General features: G+C 41.9%; 1 protein-coding gene across 1 annotated transcript in view; it reads left to right on the forward strand.

The window, feature by feature from the left end:
- The window catches only part of zc3h3 (zinc finger CCCH-type containing 3), a 276,956-nt gene that overhangs the window by 135,929 nt on the left and 117,441 nt on the right, over positions 1 to 23,586 (forward strand). Inside the window, exons 5-7 of the mRNA XM_080194548.1 lie at positions 8,108 to 8,192; positions 10,762 to 10,920; positions 11,346 to 11,415. Of these exons, the coding sequence (XP_080050674.1) occupies positions 8,108 to 8,192; positions 10,762 to 10,920; positions 11,346 to 11,415 (314 nt within the window). The remainder of the gene's footprint in view (positions 1 to 8,107; positions 8,193 to 10,761; positions 10,921 to 11,345; positions 11,416 to 23,586) is intronic.

Here is a 23,586-nt window from a genome sequence, read left to right on the forward strand (position 1 = left end):
TCATAATTCCCTCAAACCCCCCCCACTCTCCATATCTTATCCATGCCAGACTATATATCTAATGTTGCCCACCAAATCCACATGGCGATCCATACCCCATGCCAATCCATTCCCCTCTACCCAATCTAATTGCCCCCACAATACATACACTTCCACCCATCCCCAGTTATACCCATACACATGGGATCCACCCATGCCCTTTGTATTTCCTGTGATAATTCATGCCCTCCACCCAGCACGCTGTGTCTCTACCCCTCCGTGCTAATCCAGTATGGGCATCTCAGGAGCAGTGCTGCCACAAAATGTGTAAATTGATGACATCACTATTTTAAACAAAAAACACACTCAGTTTAAAAAATTTTCAGTATTTAGAAATTCCTAATCTGTGATCTAAACAAACATTTCTATTTGATAACTATTTGGAGCTGTCAATCAAACTTCTCACTTAACCAGCACCCACTATAATAATAGTTTGTAAAGCATTCATGCAGCACAAATTCTAAAATGATGACCTCCTGACTTGTCAACAGACAGAATGAAACAGTAAAATCCCTACCGTGCAGAAGGAGCTCATCCAGCCCATCGAGTCAGCACCGACTCTCCAAAAGAAAGTCCCACCGAGGCCTTCCCCTCCGCTCTATTCCCATAACCCTGGAATTTACTATGGTTAATCCACCTAATCTGTACGTTTTTGGGCTTTGGGAAGAAAGCAGAGCACCCAGAGGAAACCCACACAGACACAGGGAAAACATGCAAACTCCACACAGTCACCCAAGCCCAGACTTGAACCCAGGTTCCAGACGCTGTGAGGCAGCAGTACTAATCACTGTGCCACCATGCTGATTTTTTTAAAATTCCGAAGTCTGATTTTTAAATTTAAAGCCCAACAGAGTTAAATTTGATGGCGGTTTTGACAGTTCCAGTGAGCTTTGACAATTCCAATGAATTTGTGTACTCTTTACACACAATTATGTTTACTTTTAATAATCCCAAAGGATGCCTTGCATTTCCCAAATATGTCCCTGGATCACACCCAAAGGGATACCCTGCCTTTCCAAATGAATCCACCCAGTTCAAATCAGCTTAGAGGGATTAGTGGGTATAATATGGGGGTAGGGCCTGGGTGGGATTGTGTTCGGTGCAGACTCGATGGGCCAAAGGGCCTCTTTCTGCACTGTAGGGTTCTGTGATTCTATTAGCTCTTAAACCTACAGGACCTAATCTGCACATTCTGGGTTTCACATTATTGGGCTCCAAAATCCCACTTCAGAGGAGGCAACTGATGATTTAAATGGCCAGCTGCCTCTGTAAAATGTGCATGAGTGAACCCTGGCCTGACTCAAGCCCTCAATCAGGGCAAATATCTGGGCCCCAGTCTGGCTAATTATAGGTAGTTAACCTAACATTTTTTGTAGGGAAAACTTCTTGAGTTTTTAATAAAAGATTAAATTACCACATATCTAGATAGCCAAAAATAGTTCGAAGTGGCTAGAAAGAATTTCAAAAGGAACAACCAAGCTTGACAAACCTCAGAATTCTCTGAGAGGGTCACGGAGGTTACATGGAGGAAATGTAGAGTACATTCTCTTTACATTGCTGCAGGAGTATATGAAATTAGCAGGATTGCACTGGATTAAACATTGCCTAGAGGAGGAAAACAATCAGAACAAGGCATTTTCGCATTGATTGGTAGTGGGTTCGGTTCTTGGATTACATCTGTTTGTTATACATATTAACAGTTTGGATATAGACCCAGATGAAGTAAAGTACAAATTTGTCAGTGGTACGAAAATAGTATATGTCACTTATTTGAGAAGATCAAGGGGTTGGGTGGAGCTTTGGTTCAGTGCTATTGAAGTACAGAATGATTTGGGGACAATGGTTCACAGGACATTATGTGCATCTACTCCAGTTGATAAGGCAGAAAAAAATCCTAATTGAATTTCATGTTTTATCTCAAGGTATACAATAAAATGGCAAGGAGTAATGATCCTATTTAAGACCTTTAAGACCTTTAGACCTCACTACTTCTACAGTATTAGGCTGCATATTATAGAAGGGATATTAAGACTTTAGAAAAAGTACAATGCAGATTCATTAGGATTCCTAATATAAAGAAATAAAAAATGCATTGGGACCGTTTTCATTGGAACAGTATAGATTAGGACATGAAATGTTGGCAGTGTTTAAAATAATGGCAGTGTGGGACAGGTTAGATATAAAGAGATTTAGAGGGTAGGAAAAGTCATTCACGCAGAGTTGTGAAGCTGTGGTACTCACTTCCAAAGTTAGTTGAGGCAGATTCAAGAGTAGATTGGGATAATTAAGAAAAGATTGAATGCTCCTGATTGTGACCGCTTGTATGGAGGATAACCATTGATACATATTGGCTAGGTTGAATGGCGTGTTGTTCAGTTTGCTAATTCTATAGTTTATGGTGTAGCTTAGTAAGTTATTTATCAGTGATTTTATCAAAATTAATTTTAGTTCGTCTGTTTAAAGATGACAGGTAGTTTGTTTTCATGGTCATTTAATCTGACTGAGATGTTCAGGTACTGTGTATGTGGAGAGAAAGGAGGTTCCCTTTCAATTAATTTAAGATGTTTGCATATGATTCAGATACCCTGGTCAGGTTCCCTGTGTTGACCCCGTCTCCATATATTTCATTTAATTTCCTGATCTTTTGCATTGTGCTTTCATTGTCTTTTGTGGCAGTTTCTTTCTGCCTGAATATGTAAAACATGCCCAGATTAGTTGACATAAGCACTTACTCAAAATTGAACAGATGGGGAACCAGGTTGACAACACCTATGTCATTGATAATTCCAGTCAACCAAGCACTGGTCTTCTGCTATTAAATTGTGCTCAGTTTGAATAAGGACAGGTTGTCATGTAACTAGAGTCATTTTCTGTTGCTCGCAGAGTCTTGCTTCTACCCTGTGATTTGTTTAAAATAGAAGTTGTTGGCAGTCCATTTAGGATGATTGCTATTAGAGAGGGAAAAGTACGAGCACGCATGAGAAATAATCATGGGACTTGGGCTCTTTTGTTCCCAATCACTGACCATTTGCCCAAGTTGACTTTAATTTTAGATTCTGTTTATTTATATCCAAAAATGAGAATCAAGGGCAGTGTTGGAACAGATTCATACTCTATTGGTCCTTCAGTCATACCAGCTAAGAAATTGTGGTTGGAATCCCATCATCATCCTCTGTGATGTCGTTAGAGCTGTATAATTGTACACCTTATTTCCATTCACAACAAATAAATCTGGAATGTTTTTCTCTTCATACAATATCAATCCACTTCACTAAGCTTGGAATAGAATCATAAAGTCCTACATTGCAGAAGGAAGCATTCGGCCCATCCTGTCTGCATCATCCATAATCCCACCTGGGCCCTATCCCTGTAACTCTATGCATTTACCTTAGCTAGTCCCCCTGATACTAAGGGGCAACTTAGCACAGCCAATCCACCTAACCTGCACATCTTTGGACTGTGGGAGGAAACCTGAGAACCCGGAGGAAATCCCACACAAACACGGGAAAAGTGTGCAAACTTCGCACAGATGGTGACCCAAACCGGGAATCGGATCTGGGTGCCTGGGGCTGCGAGGCAGTAGTGCTAACCACTGTGCCACCAATACTTAGTAAAACATTGGCAAGAAATATCTTATTAGCCTGTCACCTCTTCGTAAGAGTACAGCTGATCCACATTGCTATGTTTTTACAAAGAGTTATGTGGAATAGCTGTACTCTCTTACACTGGCAAGACTCTGGCTTTCCAAGATTGGATTGTTTACTGTATTTAAAGATTAGTTTCTGTTGAAGATTCAGGTAATCAATGCAGGGGGTGGAACTTTTGCCATTTTAGGCAACCATTATCAGGTCTGGTGTACCCAGGTCAGGTAGAGCTCAAACAGATAGAGAATAAAGCTTCCCCTTTATTCTGCTCAAAGAAAATGCCTCAGCACTAGTTTTAAAGAACTTGAATATCCAATTTGGATATTCAAACACATGCATTTTCCAGAGGAAGAAACTGTGATTGACTTTTTCTTTCTCCCTTTTGTTCTGTTTGACACGGGTTGGGCATGGCTATAATTTTCTCCCTCCTGCGATCACCAATCAGTGCTTCTTTACCCTTTTTAGAAGTGCAGGCCTGTGAACTCTAGGTGAACTCAAGCTCAGACTTATGATCATCTGCTTTGCTGAACAGTCTGCCAACAGTCACATTTGAGGTTATGAAAAATGAGCAAGATAGTGCGTGGACATAGACCTCATAGATCGGAAAATCATGAGAGAACGGGAAATGGTGTGTTAAAAGAATACACTCGGCTAATAGGTGTCAGCTTGGCTTAATAGCAGAACTCTTGCTTTTTGTCAATGGGTTCGAGCTCCACTTGAGAGTCTTGACCACAAAATGTAGACTGGCACTTCAGTGCAGTATTGAGGAGGAGTTGTACTGTCTGCAGTGCTGTGTTTTGGATGAACCATTAAACTGTGGCTGTCTGCTCAGCTGGATGTAAAAAAATCCATAATTACTCTCAAAAAGAGTAGAGTTGTCCCTGGTATCCTGGCTAACAGTTATGCCTCAGTCAACATCACTAAAAAAGATTGTTTAGTCATCGTCACTTTGCTGTTTGTGGACCTTTGTTATGCACAAATTGGCTGCCACTTTTTCTACGTTACAACAGTGATTACATATCAAAAGAATTTTATTGGTAGCAGAGTGCTTTACAATGTCATGTGGTGGTGAAAGGAACCACGTAAATGCAACTCTTTCTTTTCACAATAGCTGTGGTATGGAGGATATGCCAGAAAATAGAGATGTAAATGGGGAGCAGTGCATTTGAAAAAAGAAAGCATGTGCATGTGGAAAACAGGCTGCATTGCACAGGCACACAGCAAAGACAGCAAACAGCTAACTTCTGATAGTTGGTTTGCAATAATCAAAATTACCTAGACGCTGCTACCCTCTACTGAACAGCAAGATTTAACACAGATTATTTGGATGCCATGATTTTCACTGTCACCTTCAAACAGGAGCAACGTGCAGATTTACATGTCTCTCCTTGATGGTTTTAGTGAATTCTCATCTCTAATCAAATAAGAAGCAGTCTAATATATAAGATGAAAGAAGAAAGACCATTAGTGCTACATTCATAGAGAAAATGCTAGCAATGCTAAAACATTGTAAGAAGTCTAACCAAGGTTTAAGTCCTACCAATTTATTCGATAGTAATCCCACAACCTTTCGGAAACGGTCCTTCCACACACCTGATGAAGGAACACCATTTCCGAAAGCTTGTGGGATTACTATCAAATAAACTGGTTGGACTTGAACCTGGTGTTGTGAGACCTTTTACTGTGTTTACCCCAGTCCAACGCTGGCATCTCTACATCAATGCTAAAACATTAACAGGAGAGGGGAAGCGAAGTGATTGGGCAATATCAGAATACATATGGAAGCTACACTTGTGGAAGTTATCCCTAAGTCGCATGAAGCTGAAAAACAGAAGCCTCTGGGTACTCTGGTTTCCTCCTACAGTCCGAAAGGCGTGCTGGTCAAGTGCATGCTAAAATCTCCCTCAATGTACCCGAACAGGCGTTGGAGTGTTGCGACTAGAGGATTTTCACAGTAACTTCATTGCAGTGTTGATGTAAGCCTACTTGTGACTCAAAGAACAAAGAACAGCACAGCACAGGAAACAGGTCCTTCAGCCCCACAGGCCCGTGCCGCCCATTTTAACACTCAGCGAGTGCCTTATTCAAGTCTTCCGTTGCTCGTCAACATTTTTGTCTACCTCTAGCGGAACTCCACAATAAAGGGGGTGCAAATTTAGGAAATTATATGTATGCCAGATAAAGGGAGATCCAATTCAGGGACAATTTAGTGACACCAATCAGCCTAAAAAGCGCATTTTTGGGATGTGGGAGGAAACCGGAGCACCTGGAGAAAACCCATGCAAGCACAGGAAGAACTTGCAAACTCCCACAGACATTGATCCAAGCTGGAGATCCGACCCGGGTCCCTGTAACTGTACAGCAGACAGTGATAGTCACTGAGCTGACATGTTGCCCATCAATTGGTCCAGATTAAACGTACACTAACGGACGTGAAGCACTAGGCAACTCTCAAAGCAACATCCAAGAGCAACCCTCGCATGACCCACCGCGTGTATGCACCTTGTTGGCCAACAAGGCAGACCGAATCGCCTGTGGATGTAAAAGGAGACATCAATAAACATAAATAGACATACAACAGGCTATACGGACAGTAATGGAAGTCCTAATGGACACTAATAAATAAACTTTAAAACTTTAAAGTGTTGCCTGGGAGGAACAGAAAGAAGGTGACAATGAAAGCATCAGGGGAGAATCTATGATGTTGATGATAAAGTTGCATGTTTCCAACATTTTTCAGTTCCTGCAATTCACAATCAGTTAGAAGGAGTGGGAAAAATGTGTCAGTTAAGTTTTTCACATTTTATGTTTACTTTTTAATCAATTAAGTGCAATGTTTACAGTGTTGGTCTATCCCAGTCATCTTGGTCCTTATTTTAATAATATTCAATCAGTTAAAATATGCTGTGGCAGATATAAGTCAGCCTTGATCCTATAGTTTGTTAAACCCCCTCCAGAATGTTTTATTGAATTTTTTGAGCCCATCAATTTCTCTTTATGGGGTAGGAATAGATTTGGAGAATAGAGTTTTGCACTCTCTGTGCTTGTGCACAAGTCTGTTGTTACAGAGACAATTTGGCCCATTGAACCTGCACCGACAACGATCCCACCCAGACCCTATCACCGTAACCCATGTATTTACCTTGCTAATCCTCCCAACACTAAGGGCAATTTAACATGGCCATTCAATCTAATCCTCACATCTTCAGACTGGGAGGAAATTGAAGCACCCGAAGGAAACCCATGCAGATAAGGGGAGAATGTGCGAACTCCACACAGTAACCCAAGGCCAGAATTGCACCTGAGTACCTAGTGCTGTGAGGCAGCGGTCCTTGCCACTGTGCCACCCTCTGTGGAATTCATAATCAGCTTTATACAGCTAATTTCAGATGTACAGTACTTTTTATTTGAAGAAATTTAAGTGAACTGGGTCCACATTGCACGGCATATTGGGTAGTAGAACAGGAAAAGACGTAGGTGAGGAGCTAATGGTTCAGTTACATCAGGCTTCATATTTAAAGCCACAAGTGGCAAATGGAATTTAATGTTGGCAAGTGTGAGGTGGTCCACTTTGGTAGGAAGAATGGTAGGAAGGACTATTACTTACGTGGCGAAAAACTGCAGCAGGCGACGGTGCAGAGGGACCTCGGGGTCCTTGTGCATGAGTCGCAAAAACCCAGCTTGCAGGTGCAGCAGGTGGTCAGGAAGGCGAATGGGATGCTGGCCTTCATAGCGAGGGGGATTGAATATAAAAGTAGGGAGGTCTTGCTGCAGCTGTATAGGGCATTGGTGAGGCCGCAGCTGGAGTACTGTGTGCAGTTTTGGGCGCCGCACCTGCGCAAGGATATTTTGGCCCTGGAGGGAGTGCAGAGGAGGTTTACTAGGCTGATACCGGAGTTGAGGGGATTGAGCTATGAGGAGAGGCTGAATAAACTAGGCTTGTACTCGTTAGAGTTTAGAAGAATGAGGGGAGATCTCATTGAGACGTGTAAGATGATGAATGGGATGGATAGGATAGAGGTGGAGAGACTCTTCCCGCTCAAAAAAGACAGTAGGACGAGGGGGCACAGCCTCAAGATAAAGGGGAGGCGGTTTAGAACGGAGTTGAGGAGGAACTTCTTCACTCAAAGGGTGGTGAATCTCTGGAATTCTCTGCCCGTTGAAGTGGTGGAGGCTGCCTCGCTAAATATTTTTAAGAAGCGGGTTGATGGGTTCTTGATAAGAGAGGGGATTAAGGGTTATGGGGAGAGGGCGGGAAAGTGGAACTGAGCCACAACAGATCAGCCATGATCTTATTGAATGGCGGGGCAGGCTCGAAGGGCTAGATGGCCTACTCCTGCTCCTATTTCTTATGTTCTTATGTTCTTATTAAGTTGTCAGAGGATAGATGAAACAGTCTGACTTTAGTTTTGTCTTTTGAACAGTCAGATTGGAAGCTGATTTCGATAACGGTGGTTTCCATTTGTCCAGCAACCTGACCAAAGCGGTTGCTCACCGGCACATTGCAAGGTCAGTTAATGCATTTTTTCACTTTTGTTTAATAACAAGTTGGTCTTCATTTTATTTTCCAGATTTTCATTACTTGGGGCCACGCGGGGTGGGGGCATGGTTATTCATTCAAGGGGCATGGATGTCACTTGCCGGCCAACATTTATTGCCCATCTTTAGTTGCCTGAGGGCAGTTGGAGTCAACCACATTTCTGTGGCTCTGGAGTCACACGTAGGCCAGATTGGGCAAGGAAAGCAGATTTCCTTCCCTAAAAGACATTAGTGAACCAGCTTTTTTTACAATCAGGGTTTTTACACCAATTGACAATGGTTTCATGGTCATCAGTAGATTCTTAATTCCAGATATTTTATTGAATTCAAATTTCACCGTCTGCCGTGGCAGGTTTCGAATCTGGGTCCCCAGAATATTAGCTGAGTTTCTGGATTAATAGTCTAGTGATAAGACCACTGGGTTGTTGCCTCCTCTTCAATGTTAATTGTATCGCCGGAGGTTGAATCTTGCTCTGGGTACTAATCTATTGTGTCTCAATCACACTAGCATAAAAGGCAGTCCTTAGAAAATGTTGCCTTGTCTGCATAAGTTCTTGCATCACAACATCTGATGTTACGGCAGACCCACATGCAGGTGTAAGTGTGTTGACTGAAGCCAATTTGAGTAAGATTATTTTTATGATTACATTATGTAAACTTTTGCTATGTGAAAGACTTCCTTACCTGTCTACTTCCACTGATGTTTTACCAGCGGCTGGGTGGGCCCACACCACAAGGTAAGATTGTGGCTACGGTTTAAGTTGTTTCTTCCTCTGGGGGCACTTTGTGCCCCAAAGAGGCCTCCCCCAAACCAGCAACAAACTGTCCTTACTCGATAGAGCTTCCCGACCAGTCTGTCAATTGCCTGAGGATCACGGCTCACCTCATCTTTCCAGATTTAACAGCCTCTTGTTAAATCTCAACCAGGCTATCATATCAATGATCTTCCATCAGAAGAGAAGTTGGAGATGTGTCTGGTTCAAAGCATGTGCATGGAAAAGAGGAAGGGCAAGAAAGAACCAAAGGAAAAAGGAGAAATTATTTGATAAAAGGAATGATGGAGCAAGGCAAAAGCAGCTGTCAATGGATGAAGTAAAGAAACAAAAAATGTCTCCTAAGGAACTGTGAATAGGAAATGCTGAATCATTACCAACAGATGTGTAAACAAGTCAAACCAAGAAACACAACACTTAATAAGGCCTAGGTTGTAACTTGAAATACTTGAACTTAATGTTGTGTCCAGAACGCTAAAGTGCCTAATTGAAAGATGAGTTGCTGTTGCTCAAGCTTAGGTTCCCTATCATTGTAACTGTTAGGAGACCCAAGACTGAGAAATCAGAATGGGAATGGAGCAGAGATTTTAAAATCTCTGGTGATTGGAACTGAAGTGATATAGATGCCCTGCAAAGTTGTACTCAGTCTGCTGCATTTAGTCTTCCCAAGGCATGGGAGACCCCATTGTAAGCAGTGAATATAGCGTACTGAATTGAAAAAATAAATCTTATTTCACCTGGAGGAGGTATTTACGATCTTGGACAGTGAGGAGTTAAAGGCTCAGATGTTACATCTCATGCATTTGCAAGGAACAATGTAATGGGAAGAGGAAGAAATTTGGCAGCGATAAGTAAACAAGTGGACCAGGGCATCGGGGGGTACAGTCCCTTTGGAATGCCAATAGGTGAGGGCGCGAAAGATCTGTGTGTTGGTGGCATCACACTCAAGTTGGTAGAAATTGTAAAGGTTGATGCATTGAATATGGAAGCTGGTGGGGTGGAAAGTGAGGACAAGGGGAACTGCATTATGACCATGAATCCAGACAGCTTTCTTCCAAGCCTACATCAACCAGATGAGTCAGAATAACTGTGGGTGGTGCTTGCTCCCTATGTACAAGTAACTGTTTGCAGTTTGTTTTCTCTTTCTCCTGCCTTGTGTGATGCCAGTACACCCAAAATGGTGATCATGCCATGGGAAGAATTACCAGTTGCTCTCGTCTTCATTGTGCAAATGTCTAAGAAATAATAAACGTATAAGATGATGAATGGGATGGATAGGATAGAGGTGGAAAGACTCTTCCCGCTCAAAAAAGACAATAGGACTAGGGGGCACAGCCTCAAGATAAAAGGGGGGCGGTTTAGAACGGAGTTGAGGAGGAACTTCTTCACTCAAAGGGTGGTGAATCTCTGGAATTCTCTGCCCATTGAAGTGGTGGAGGCTGCCTCGCTAAATATTTTTAAGACGCGGGTTGATGGGTTTTTGATAGGAGAGGGGATTAAGGGTTATGGGGAGAGGGCGGGAAAGTGGAACTGAGCCACGACAGATCAGCCATGATCTTATTGAATGGCGGGGCAGGCTCGAAGGGCTGGATGGCCTACTCCTGCTCCTATTTCTTATGTTCTTATGTTCTCCCTTAATTAGATTTGGCTTTTGAACTGATCCATTTATTTTTAAATGGTTACTGCTAGTGTTAAATTAAATTAACATATATTGGCTGATAAGGTTTTAGTTTTCTATCATTTAACCAAATATTGTGTGCCTGCAGTCGTGCTGTGCAGCGTAGCCTGGCTATAATCAGACTGGCCAAGCAGAAGAAATCCAAGAAGAAAGAATACTGCATGTATTACAACAGATTTGGAAAGTGCAATCGAGGGGATGATTGTCCATACATACATGACCCTGAAAAAGTAGCAGTCTGTACAAGGTGTGTCTATATTTGTGAATTTGATTTCTATTAACTATACGCTGGATGAAATTTGTTTTGTTGATCAAACAGAAATTGCATGAATTTTAACAATGACAACAGCTAGGACGTTTGCAGAAATGTACAGTAGGCACAGAATGGAAACCCCATTCTTTAGCAGAATTGTATTTATCTCAGATGTCAGAATACTGCAGAGGGAATTTTGGATGGCACTGTTCCCTTTATCAGGTGTCTGACACTGCATGGGACATGGGTGTATCAAACAACTTGTTAATTTCGCTTCTCGTTTCAATAGTATGTGTTCATTATGCAAAGTGACGGCTATGCAGTCAAAACTGCATGATTTGGAACATTTGCAGACATTTCACTTCCAGGGCTATAGAAAATGGCAGGGCAGTTTTTAATCTTCACTTTCTTTTTGGCAGATTCCTCCGTGGAACATGCAAAAAAATTGACGGGACATGCCCTTTTTCACATAAAGTTTCAAAAGATAAGGTAGGGTTTTTTTTGTATCAAAAGAAATCATCAAGAACAATTGTGACTTACATTGACAAATTTCTTAATGCTGCCTTGAAATGGTAAGTGCATCATAGTACTGAACCGTTCACATCAGAACAACCTAGCCTGTGCTAAATTAGCTAACCATCCCTGTGGCAGTTGTAAGGATTGGCTAATTTACTTAATCCTTAAACCAGGAATGGGGAAACTCAGCCAGGACTTCTCCCTGTGATCATTGGGTAATGATTCATGCTGGAATGTGGATGATGGGATCAAACATGCCTGTGTTGACGCTTCCCTAATCCGTGTGATTTATGAAGGTCACTGTGGAATTGCCAAAGGGGACAGAAAGTAGAGGGCAGTGGTGAATGATGGATTGTTTACAGACTGGAAAGGAGTATACAATGATGTTTCCCAAAGGTCAGTGTCAGGACCACTGCTGTACATTTGTGTATATCAATGATCTGGACTTTGGTATATGGCAGCATTTCAGTGTTTACAGGTACAACGAACTTTGGAAATGTAGTAAACAATGAGGAGGATAGAAACAGATTAGTAATGGACATTGCCAGATGTTTGCCCATTTCTGCAGACAGATGAAATTTGACAGGGAAGTATGAAATGATACATTTTGATTGGAAGAATAAGGAGCAGCTATCAATATAAAGTAAGGTGTATAAATTTAAAGGTGGTATAGGAATAGAGAGATCTAAAGTAGATCTTTGAAAGTGGCAATGCAAGTTAAAAGATTTGTCTAAAAGGTATTTGGGATTCTTGGTTTTAGTGATGGAAGTAGAAAGGACAAAAGAAAGGAAATTAAGAACCAAAACCGGCACAGGAACAGGCCCTTTGGTCCTCCAAGCCTGCGCCGATCACATTTATTTATTCAGACCAACCGCTTATATTCCTGTATTCCCTGTTTGTTCATATGTCTATCAAGATAGGTCTTAAATGTGGTGAACGTGTTTGCCTCGACCAGCTCACTTCGCAGTGCATTCCACTCCCCCACAATTCTGTGTTTAAAAAAAAATCCCCCTGCACATCTCCACTGAACCTTTCCCCCCTTATCTTGAACTTGTGCCCCCTTGTAATTGTCATTTCTGCCTTGGGAAGAAGCTTCCAACTGTTCACCCTATCTATACCCCTCAATTTTATAAACATCTATCAAGTCAGTCCTCAGCCTCCGTCTTTCCAGAGAGAACAATCCCAGTTTATTCAATGTCACCTTGAGGCTAATACCCTCTATACCAGGCAACATCCTGGTAAACCTTTTTTGTGCTGTATCCAAAGCCGCCATGTCCTTACAGTAGTATGGTGATCAGAATTGGACACAGCATGCAGAACATTTTTTAAAACACAAGTTAAACTGAAATAGTGTGCTGAATTATGGGCACTCCACTTTAGGAAAGATGCCAAGGCATTAGAGAAGATGCAGAAGAGATTTATTGGGCTGATATCAGGGAGAGGGGTTTCAGTTAGTGTAGAGACTAAAGGATTTGGGAGAAGAAATGACGAAGAGATTTGATGGAGGAGCTGAAAATCATGTACTGTTTTGATAGTTTAAGGAGAAAAAAAATTAGTAACCAAAGGACACAGATTTAAGGATTAGCGGAAAAACTAGTGACAACAACAGGTTTTTAATGCAGCAAATTGTTGTGACCTGAAAAGCAATGTTGGAAGGGGTGATAAAAATAGATTCAGAAGTGAAAGTTGAAAGAAAATCAAATAAATAATTTCAGGGAAAAAATTAATAGGGCTATGGGGACAATGTTGTAGAGTGGAACTAATTGAACAACTAAAATTGCCAGTACTGGAGACTAAAATTGCACACAATACTCTAGGTGTGGCCTCACCAAGGCCTTGTATAATTGCAACAATACATCCCTGCTCCTGTACTCAAAATCTGTCACAGTGAAGGCCAACATGCCACTTGCCTGCTTTACCGCCTGCTGCACCTGCATACTTACCTTCAGTGACTGGTGCACAAGGACACCCAGACCCCATTGCACACTCCCCCTCTCCCAATTTACAGCCATTTAGGTAGTAATCTGCTGCCTTGTTTTTCTTCCAAAGTGAATAACTTCACACTTACCCAAATTATACTGAACCTGCCATGATTAGCCCACTCACCCAACCTGCCCAGATCATTCTAAAGGATCTCTGCATCCTCGTCACAGTTCACCCTCCCACCCAACTTGGTATCATTTGCCAACTTTGAGTTGTTACATTTTGTTCCCTCATCAAAATCATCAATGTATATTGTGAATAGCTGGGGCCCCAGCACCGATCTCTGTGGCACCCCACTATTTACTGCCTACCAAATTGAAAAGCATCCATTAATTCCTACTCTTTGTTTCCTCTCTGCCAACTAGTTTTCTATCCATCTCAATACACTTCCTCCAATCCCATTCATGATAATCTCTTGTGCAGGACTTTGTCAAACACTTTGAAAGTCCAAATATACCACATCTACTGGTTCCCTCTTGTCAACTGTACCAGTTACATTTTCAAAGAATTCCAACAGATTTGTCAAGCTTGATTTCCCCTTCATAAATCCATGCTGTCTCTATCTGATCCTGCCACTGCTTTCTAAATGCTCTGCTATAATGTCCTTGATAACAGATTTGAGAATTTTCCCCACAACCAATGTTAAGCTTAGTGGTCTATAATTTGCTATTTTCTCTCTACCTCCCCTTTTGAATATTGGAGTGATATTCGCTACCCTCCATTCTGCAGCGACTGTTCCAAAGTCTATGGAATCCTGGAAGATGACCACCAATGCATCCAATATTTTTAGAGTCATTTCCTTAAGTACTCCGGGATGTAGATTATCAGGCCCTGGGGATTTATCCACCTTCAATGCCATTAATTTTCCCAGCACCATTTCTCTACTAATATTGATCTCCCTCAGTTCTTCTCTCTCACTAAATCTTGCATTCTCCAACACTTCTGGCATCTGATTTGTGTCCTCTTTTGTGAAGACAGAACCAAGGTATGTGTTCAATTACTCAGCCATTTCTTTGTCCCTTATTATACATTCCCCCATTTCCATCTGTAGGGGACCTACATTTGTTTTCACCAACCCTTTTCTCTTCACCTACCTATAGAAACGCTTAATGTCAGTTTTTATGTTCCCTACTAGCTTACTTCCGTACTGTATTCTCCCCTTCCTAATCAATCCTTTGGCCCTTCTTTGCTGAATTCTAAACTGCTCCCAATCCTCAGACCTAATACTTTTTCCTGGCCAATTTGTATGCTTCTTCCTTAGATTGGATACTCTCTCTAATTTCCTTTGTAAACCATGGATTGACCCTCTTACCTATTTTGTTCTTGTGCCAGACAGGAATAAAGAGTTGCTGCACTTCCCCCTGCATTATGTTTGCCATTGTCTATCCGCTGTCATCCCTTTAAGTAACTCTCCTCAATCTGTCAAGGCCAACTCACACTTCATATCCTTATAGTTTCCTTTATTAAGATTTAGCACCATAGTCTCCGAAGCATTGACTTTACTCTCCATTCTGATTTTAAAAAAAAATCCTACCATGCTATCCCCAATAGGTCTTGTACAGCTAGACTGGCAATGATTCCCTACTCATTACACTGTACCCAGTCTAAGATGGCCTGCTCACTAGTTGGTTCCTCCAAATATTGGTCAAAAAATCTATCCGGTATACATTCCAAGAATTCCTCTTTTATTTTGATTTGTCCAATCTGTGTGCAGCTTAAAATCACCTATAATCATCGATATTCTCTTATCACATACATCATTAATTTTATGCTTAATGCCATTCCTAACATCACAGTTTGGGGGTCTGTATGTGATACTGACTAATAACTGTGTGCAGTTTTGGTCGCCGCACTTGCGCAAGGATATATTGGCCTTGGAGGGAGTGCAGAGGAGGTTCACTAGGCTGATACCGGAGATGAGGGGGTTGGACTATGAAGAGAGACTAAATAGACTGGGCCTGTACTTGTTGGAGTTTAGAAGGATGAGGGAGGATCTTATAGAGACGTATAAGATAATGAAGGGGATGGATAGGGTAGAGGTAGAGAGATTCTTCCCGCTTAGGAAGGATAGCAGGACTAGAGGGCACAGCCTCGAGACGGGGGGGGGCACAGTTTAGATCAGAGTTGAGGAGGAACTTCTTCGCTCAAAGGGTGGTGAATCTCTGGAATTCTCTGCCCGTTGAAGTGGTGGAGACTACCTCGCTAAATATATTTAAGTCACGGGTAGATAGGTTTTTGATAGACAAGGGAATTAAGGATTATGGGGAGAAAGCGGGAAAGTGGAACTGATCCCCTTCAGATCAGCCATGATCTTATTGAATGGTGGGACAGGCTCAAAGGGCTAGATGGCCTACTCCTGCTCTTATTTCTTATGTTCTTTTTTTTGCCCCTTAGTATTTCTCAACTCTACCCATACAGACTCCATGTCGTCAGAGCCAATATCCTTTCTCACTGTTGTGCTAATTTCCTCTTTAACCAGAATGTCACTCCGCCACCTTTTCCTTTATGCCTGTCCTTCCTAAAATTGAATACCCTAGGACATTCAGTTCCCACCCCTGGTCGCTCTGCAGCCATGTCTCTGTCATCTCAGTTGTATCATACCCGTTTATATCTATTTGCACGCTTAGTTCATTCACTTTATTGCAAATACTTTGCGCGTTAAAGTACAGAGCTTTTAAGCTTGTCTTTTTAGCATTGTTTTTCTTGATTATTCTCACTGGAACGACAGAGATTGAGGGGTAACCTGATAGACGTCTACAAGATTGATGGACGTGGGCAGAGTGGAAGTCAGAAGCTTTTTAACAGGGTGGAAGAGTCAATTACTAGGGGGCATAGGTTTAAGGTGCGAGGAGTAAGGTTTGAAGGAGATGTATGAAGCAGCTTTTTTGCACGGAGGGTGGTGGGTGTTTGGAACTCACTGCCGGAGGGTAGTGTCAGCAGATACGATAATGACTTTTAAGGGGAGCCTGGACAAATACATCAATAGGATGGGAATAAAGGAATATGGTCCCTGGAAGGGTAGTGGGCTTTACTTCATTGGGTAGCATGGTTGGTGCAGGCTTGGAGGGCTGAAGGGCCTGTTCCTGTACTGTAAATTTTCTTTGTTCTTTATGAAAGTGAAATGCTTTATCAACAGCTTCTATTATCAAATGCTCCTCTGCTCAGAAATGATTCTAAATAGATTTTTGTGTTTCTTTTCCACCCCAATCATCATCCTTCCTTTCCTGGACCCTTGCTATTGTGTGGAAAGTTCACAGCCAAGTTTTATTTTAATGTCATCCAGTACATGCACACTCATACGGGCATGTGTGCATACATTTTTTTCTTTTCTGTGCGCAAAATCCTCATCTCTGTCACTCTCTACCACATTCATTCTACCTTGCAGCTTCATATTTGTTCTCACTTTCACCTGCTCTCTCGATGCCATTCCATTTCTCATACTTCCACATTCTTGGTAACATCTTGATCAGACGAAAAAAATTGTGTTCATTTTTTCCCTGTCTCTCTCTCTCTCCCCTTCCCTGCCACCTCCTGCCGCCGCCGCCGCCGCCGCCGCCCCCCCCCCCCCCCCCCCCCCCAAAAGTCAGGAAAGCCAAAGCCAGGTTCAGTGCATGTTATTTATAATTTTAGTCTCCATTCTTCAGAATTCAAACTTAACTAATTAAATGAATCCCCCCCACCCCCACAGCAGTAGAGCTAAGTGGTAAATCAGTAATTCATAGGTGTACAACTGACATTTAGTCAAGAAATTACACATGTACTGTTAAGATGTATGAACTAAGACATAAAATGTTAGTCGATCTGAAAAGAGTTAATCGGCACCTTACTTGTTTTAGCAAAATCATTCTTGAAGGCACTGTCTTTCATCTCATCTTGTTTAAATGGCATGCTTTTTTTCTGCTTCTCATTCCTGAAGGTAGAGTCGTATTTACTTCTGAATCGATTGGCAATGATCACTACAACGGTTGTGTGGAACAGCATTAAAAAAAATGTCTGTTTGGATATATCAAACACAATTGCAAGTTTCCTTCAATCTTTTAATGAACTGGCATTGATACAGAATGTCCTGACATCACTTTACAACTAGTAATGACCTCTTAAGTATAATCACTGTTGCTATGCATAGCAATGTTTTTTGGTGCTGTTGGCTGGGGAGAATCTCTGTCTGGATAGGCAATAAATATCAGCTTTGCCGGGGCATCCACATCCTGAAAATAGTGCCTCTGATTTTGCTGTGTAAGGAACAGAGTAATGAATCATCTATATAGCAACATCAAAGTGATTTTGAGAAAGTGACATTGGGCCATTTTGAACCATTGCAGTTCAAGTAGCGAAGGTACACCCACAAAGCTGTTAAATAATTTTAACCCTGCAATGTTAAAGGAATAACTGTTTCTTGTCCAAGTTGAGATGCTGTGTGACTTGGAGGAGAATTTATAGGTGGTGGAATTAACATGCAACAGCAGCTCTTGTTGTCTTGGTGGTGGAGGTCGCAAGTTTGGAAGGTGCAGTTGAGGAAGCCTTTGCAATATTCTGCAGTACATCCTGTGGATTGTATGCATTGCTATCATGATACACCAGTAATAAAGAGAGTGGAGATACAAGCTTGTGGGTAGGTTGCCAATCAACTGGACTGCTTTATCTTTGGTGTAAAGCTGCTTAAGTTACTGTGGGCTGTACCCATTCCAGAAAATAAAGAGCATTGCATCACACTCCTAACCTGTGCTTTGTAAAAAGAAGCTTTAGGAATCAGAAGATGAACTACTTACTGTAGAATACAAGAGAGTACCTAACCATAGTCCTTTGACATTCAGTAGCATTGCCATCACTGTATCTCCCCACTATCAACATCCTGGGAGTTACCATTGACCAGAAACTGAACTGGACTAGCTATGTAAATACTGTGGTGACTAGAACAAGTCAAAGACTATTCATTCCCCTCCTGACCCCTTCCAAACCTGTCCAGTGTCTCGAAGGCACAGGTCAGAACTGTAATAGATTACCCTCCACTTGGCTCGATGAGTGCAGCTCCAACACTCAAGAAGCTTGACACCATCTAGCACAAAGCTGCCCACTCAATTTCTGCCCCTGCACAAACATTCAATCCCTCTGCCAACAATGAACAGTCACAATTGTATGTACCATCTTCAAAATGCACTGCAGGAACTTACTAAGGTTCCTTAGGCAGCATCTTCCAAATCCACTACCATCTAGAAGGGCAAGAGCAGCAGATACCTGGAAACACCACCACCTGGGGATTGCACTCCAAGTCACTCGCCATCCTGATTTGGAAACATATCACTGTTCGTTCACGTCACTGAGTCTAAATTCTGGAACCACCTCAATAACAGCACTGTGGATGTATCTACACCACAGACTGCAGCAATTCAAGAAACTGGCTTACCATCACCTTCTGAAGGACAATTAGGGATAGGCAATAAAGGCTGGCTTAGACCGCGATGTCCACATCCTGTAAATTAATTTTAAAAATACCATCTCATAGGCTAAAGTAGTCATGGTATTTATTTAGCTATTCTAATTGAGTTATGGTCAATGCCTGAGATGGTCATCCCCTGCCACTTGTCAGCCCAAGCTTGAATATCATCTAAATCCTGCTGCATGTGGGCACGAACTGCTTTATCTGGGGGAATTGTGAATGGAGTTGAACATTTTGTAATAAACAATGCATAGTACCTTCCTGTCCCCATAATGGAAGAAAGGTCGTTAATATAACAACTGAAAGTAATTGGATCTAGGACACCGAAGGTAGTTAGACCTAGGAGGCTGAAGAAAGTTGGCTATTGTTAGGCAGACATTTAGAGCTTAAGAGAAATATTAAAAACTGGACACACTTCAACTGGCAGGACTAGGTCTAATTTTTCTTTTCAAATTTTTATGCCATCTATTTTTCCACTACCTTTGCGGTTCTACTATAACATAAGAGAGAGTAGAAGAGTTTGAGGGATGTAGTTGAGATCAGCATACAAATGTGCACCCTTCAAGCTCTTTACCAGCAGCCTCGAGACAGGAAATATTGTCTGTTTGAAGTGCTGCAACCGGCCACAGGTCAGAAAAAACCTGAGTGTTATTTGCAAACTACAAGACCAGTGTGTTTGATTTATTACTTATGGGAGCAGGAAGCCTCTAGGAAGCAGAAACCTTGCTCCCAGTTTCACTGCTCCCCGTTAACCTGCATTATTACAAGGAGTGGTGCAGTTAGGCCATTCGTCATACACTCAGGCAGAAAGAACAAAGCCAATACCTCGGCTGAGCTCATTTTTTACAACTCCTAAATGTACAACAAACAAAACCTTGAAAAATCAAATTGGTAAAGATTAAAGCATTGTATTTATATAACTAATTAAAGTACTATAGTTGGCAAGTTTGTAAGTCTGCATGATTAGAAACCTTTCTTGTATTTTGTAGAGGATTTTTCTGTTCTTTATCTTGTGCCATTATTGTTGCAGAGACTGCACAATGGCAAGTAGCATGACACATTAACTTCCAAACCTTGTACTAGCTTTCCAGGTGCTTCTTTGGTTTCCTCTTCGTTCCCAAACTTGAGAATGGACCACTGCTGAGTTGCTGACCACAATTGAGTTATATAACACAACTGACCAAAGCCCACAGTACACCCATCTCTTGGGGGTGAAAGTCATGCACTGTACATCTTTAATGTCAGCGCTGACCTAATCTTATAGTGGCTTGGGCCCGACTTGACTGAAGTGATGTTCACTGGAGGCAGTGGACACTCATCACAAATTGACACTGCAATGTAGTGTAAATCCAGTCCCATAACAAACCTGGTTTGCTAAGTAACTTGGAGTGAATTTTAACCATTTTAATCTTGTCTCATTATCAATATGTATAAAACAGCAACTGATTGCTTTGTTCTTGTTAACTATTAATATTTCATACTTCATGGAAAGGGTTTTGCTCATGCATATATGTGCAGAGCACTTAATCAGAATTGAGGGTATATTTTGCCAGGATTGGCATTGCTCATGTAGCTGGTGTCACTGTGGTGCATCCATGAGGCTGAGAGCTGAGTGGTTTGCATGTTTCTGGAGGTGGTCACCCCACAGCTTAAGTGTGCAGTCAGAGAAGGAATGGTGATCATTAGACAGTCAAGGAGGAGCAAGCAGGTATTGCAGGAATTCCCTGAGTGCATCTGGGTCTCAAACCGAGTTTTGAATACTGGTGAAGATAATAGTTCCACTATAAAAGCACAGCCAGAGCCAAGTCCATGACATCACGGTAGCTCAGCCATACAGGAGGTGAAAGAGGTGGTTCAGGCTGCACAGTCTTCTGAGTGGTGGGAGTAAACAGTCAGAGATTGTGGTCTGTATTAGTAGAAAGAGGAATGTATATATTGTGTTTCTTAACAGGAAAAACATTAGTTAAACTCCTCTAAGCTGCAGGGTCTGCATACTTGTTGCAGTGTGTAGCTATAGTTAAAAAAGCCCTCCACCTTCTCTACTTTCTCAGGAGGTTAAGGAAATTCGGCATGTCCACTTTGACTCTCACCAAACTTTACAATGCACCATAGAAAGCATCTTAGTTGTATCACAGCTTGGTATTGCTCTTGCTCTGTCCAAGACCACAAGAAACTACAAAGGGTTGTGAACGAAGCCCAGCCCATTACTCAAACCACCCTCCTACCCATTGACTCTGTCCGCACTTCCTGCTGTGTCGAAAAAACAGCCAGCATTATCAAGAACCCCACGCACCCCGGACATATTCTCTTCTACCTTCTAATGTTGGAAAAAGATATAAAAGTCAGAGGTCAAGCACCAACTGACTCAAGAACAACTTCTTCCCTGCTGCCGTCAGCCTTCTGAATGGACTTACCTCATATTAAGTTGATCTTTCTCTACACCCCAGCTATGACTATAACACTCTCCTTCTCTATGAACAGTGTGCTTTGTCTGTATAGCGCGCAAGAAACAATACTTTTCACTGTATACATGTGACAATAATAAATTTTAAAAAAACAAATCAAGGGAAAAGTGATCATTCCTGCTAGTCTGCGTGGAAAAGTTCTTAAACAACGACAGTAAGAATATCCTGATATAGTCTGGATGAAGGAGTTAGTACACAATTATTTTGGGTTCTAGATGCTCACATTGAAGAAAAAGTGGTATGCAAATGAGAAATATACCTCTGTTGTCTCCTGTATACATTTCGGAGTCACCTAAAATGCCATGACAATGATTGCTTCTTGATTTTGCTGGTCTGTTTGTGGATTACGTGTTTTTACTGAAGCAGACTCAAAGAACCAGAAGTTGTTATCCTGAGATCTACTACACCTGAACAAACAATTGAAAAACTTGATGAAATTTTTACAAGATTAGGTAAACTGCAACAGATTTTTAATAACAATGGTTCACAGGTCTGGTTGTTGAAGCAGGCTCTATGGGCCAAATAACCTCTTTCTGCACTGTAGGAATTCTGTGATTCTAAAAAAAAAACCCCATCCAAGCCCTATCGCTGTAACCTCATGTGCATACCCTGCTAGTCCCCCGATACTAAGGAGCAATTTAGCATGGCCAGTCGATCTAATGCCCAGATCTTTGGACTGTCAGAGGAAACTGGAGCACACAAAGAAAACCACGTAGACACTGGGAGAACATGCGAACTCCACGTAGTCACTGAGGCTGCAATTGAACATAGGTCCCTGAAGCTCTGAGGCGGCAGTGCTAACCATGATGCCAGTTGAGGGAAAACCAATGTTTTATACAAGTTTAGTCATTGGCTAGTCAAAGTCATTAGTCATTGGCCAACAGGATTAAGGAAAATCCCAAGGCTTTTTATACATATATAAAGAGCAAGCGGGTAGCCAGGGAGAAGGTTGGCCACTCACGGACAGGGGACGGAATCTATGCATGGTGCCAGAGGAAATGGGCGAAGTATTAAATGAGCACTTTGCATCAATATTCACCAAAGAGAAGGTCTTGGTGAATGATGAGTTTGGGAAAGGATGTGTAGATAGTTTGGGTCGTGTTGAGATCAAAAAGGAGGTATTAGCGTTCTTGAGAAAAATTAAAGTAGCTAAGTCCCCAGGGCTTGATGGGATATACCTCAGAATACTGAGAGAGGCAAGGGAAGAAATTACTGGGACTTTGAGAGAAATCTTTATATCCTCACTGGCTACAGAGGAGGTCATGATGTGGAGACGCCAGCGTTGGACTGGGGCAAGTACAGTAAGAAATCTCACAACACCAGGTTAAAGTCCAGCAGGTTTATTTGACAGCACAAGCTTTCAGAGCGCTGTTCCTTCGTCAAATGAGCGAGGACTTGTGTTCACAAACAGGGCATATACAGATACAAACTCAATTTACATGATAATGATTCAAATGCGAGTCTTTACAGGTAATCAAGTGGCATTCCTCAGGATCAGTGCTGGGACTTTTGCTGTTTGTAATATTTAAATGATTTGGACAAAAATGTAACTGTTTCATTGGTAAGTTTGCAAACGACACAAAGGTCAATGGAATTGCAGATAGTGATGATATAGGTTGGAGACTTGGAAGGAGAGATGGCAGATGGAGTTTAGTCCGGACAAATGTGAGGTAATGCATTTTGGAAGGCCTAATGCAGATGGGAAATATGCAATAAATGGCAGAACCCTGAAGGGTACTGGTAGGCAGAGGGATCTGGGTGTACATGTATACAGGTCACTGAAAGTGGTCACGCAAGTGGAGAACGTAGTCAAGAAGGCATATGGCATGCTTGTCTTCATCGGCTGAGACACTGAATTTAAAAATTGGCAAGTCGTGTTGCAGCTTTATAGACCCTTAGTTAGGTTGCAGTTGGAATATAATGTTCACTCCTGATCGCCACACTACCAGAAGGATGTGGAGGCTTTGGAGAGATTACAAAAAAGATTTACCAGGATATTACCTGACATGGAGGGCATTCACTATGAGGAGAGGTTGGAGAAACTTGATTTATTCTCACTGGAATGACAGAGGCTGAGGGGTGACCTGATAGAAGTCTACAAGATTATGAGGGGCACGGACAGAGTCGATAGTCAGAAGTTTTTTTTCATAGAGTGGAAGAGTCAATTACTAGGGAATATCAGTATAAGATGTTAGGGGCAAGGTTTAAAGGAGATGTACAAGGAAAGTTTTTTTACACAGAGTGGGGGGGGTGTTTGGA

Source organism: Carcharhinus amblyrhynchos, chromosome 8 (assembly GCF_965287045.1).
Source record: "Carcharhinus amblyrhynchos chromosome 8, sCarAmb.v2.hapA, whole genome shotgun sequence".
Lineage (NCBI taxonomy): Eukaryota > Metazoa > Chordata > Chondrichthyes > Carcharhiniformes > Carcharhinidae > Carcharhinus > Carcharhinus amblyrhynchos.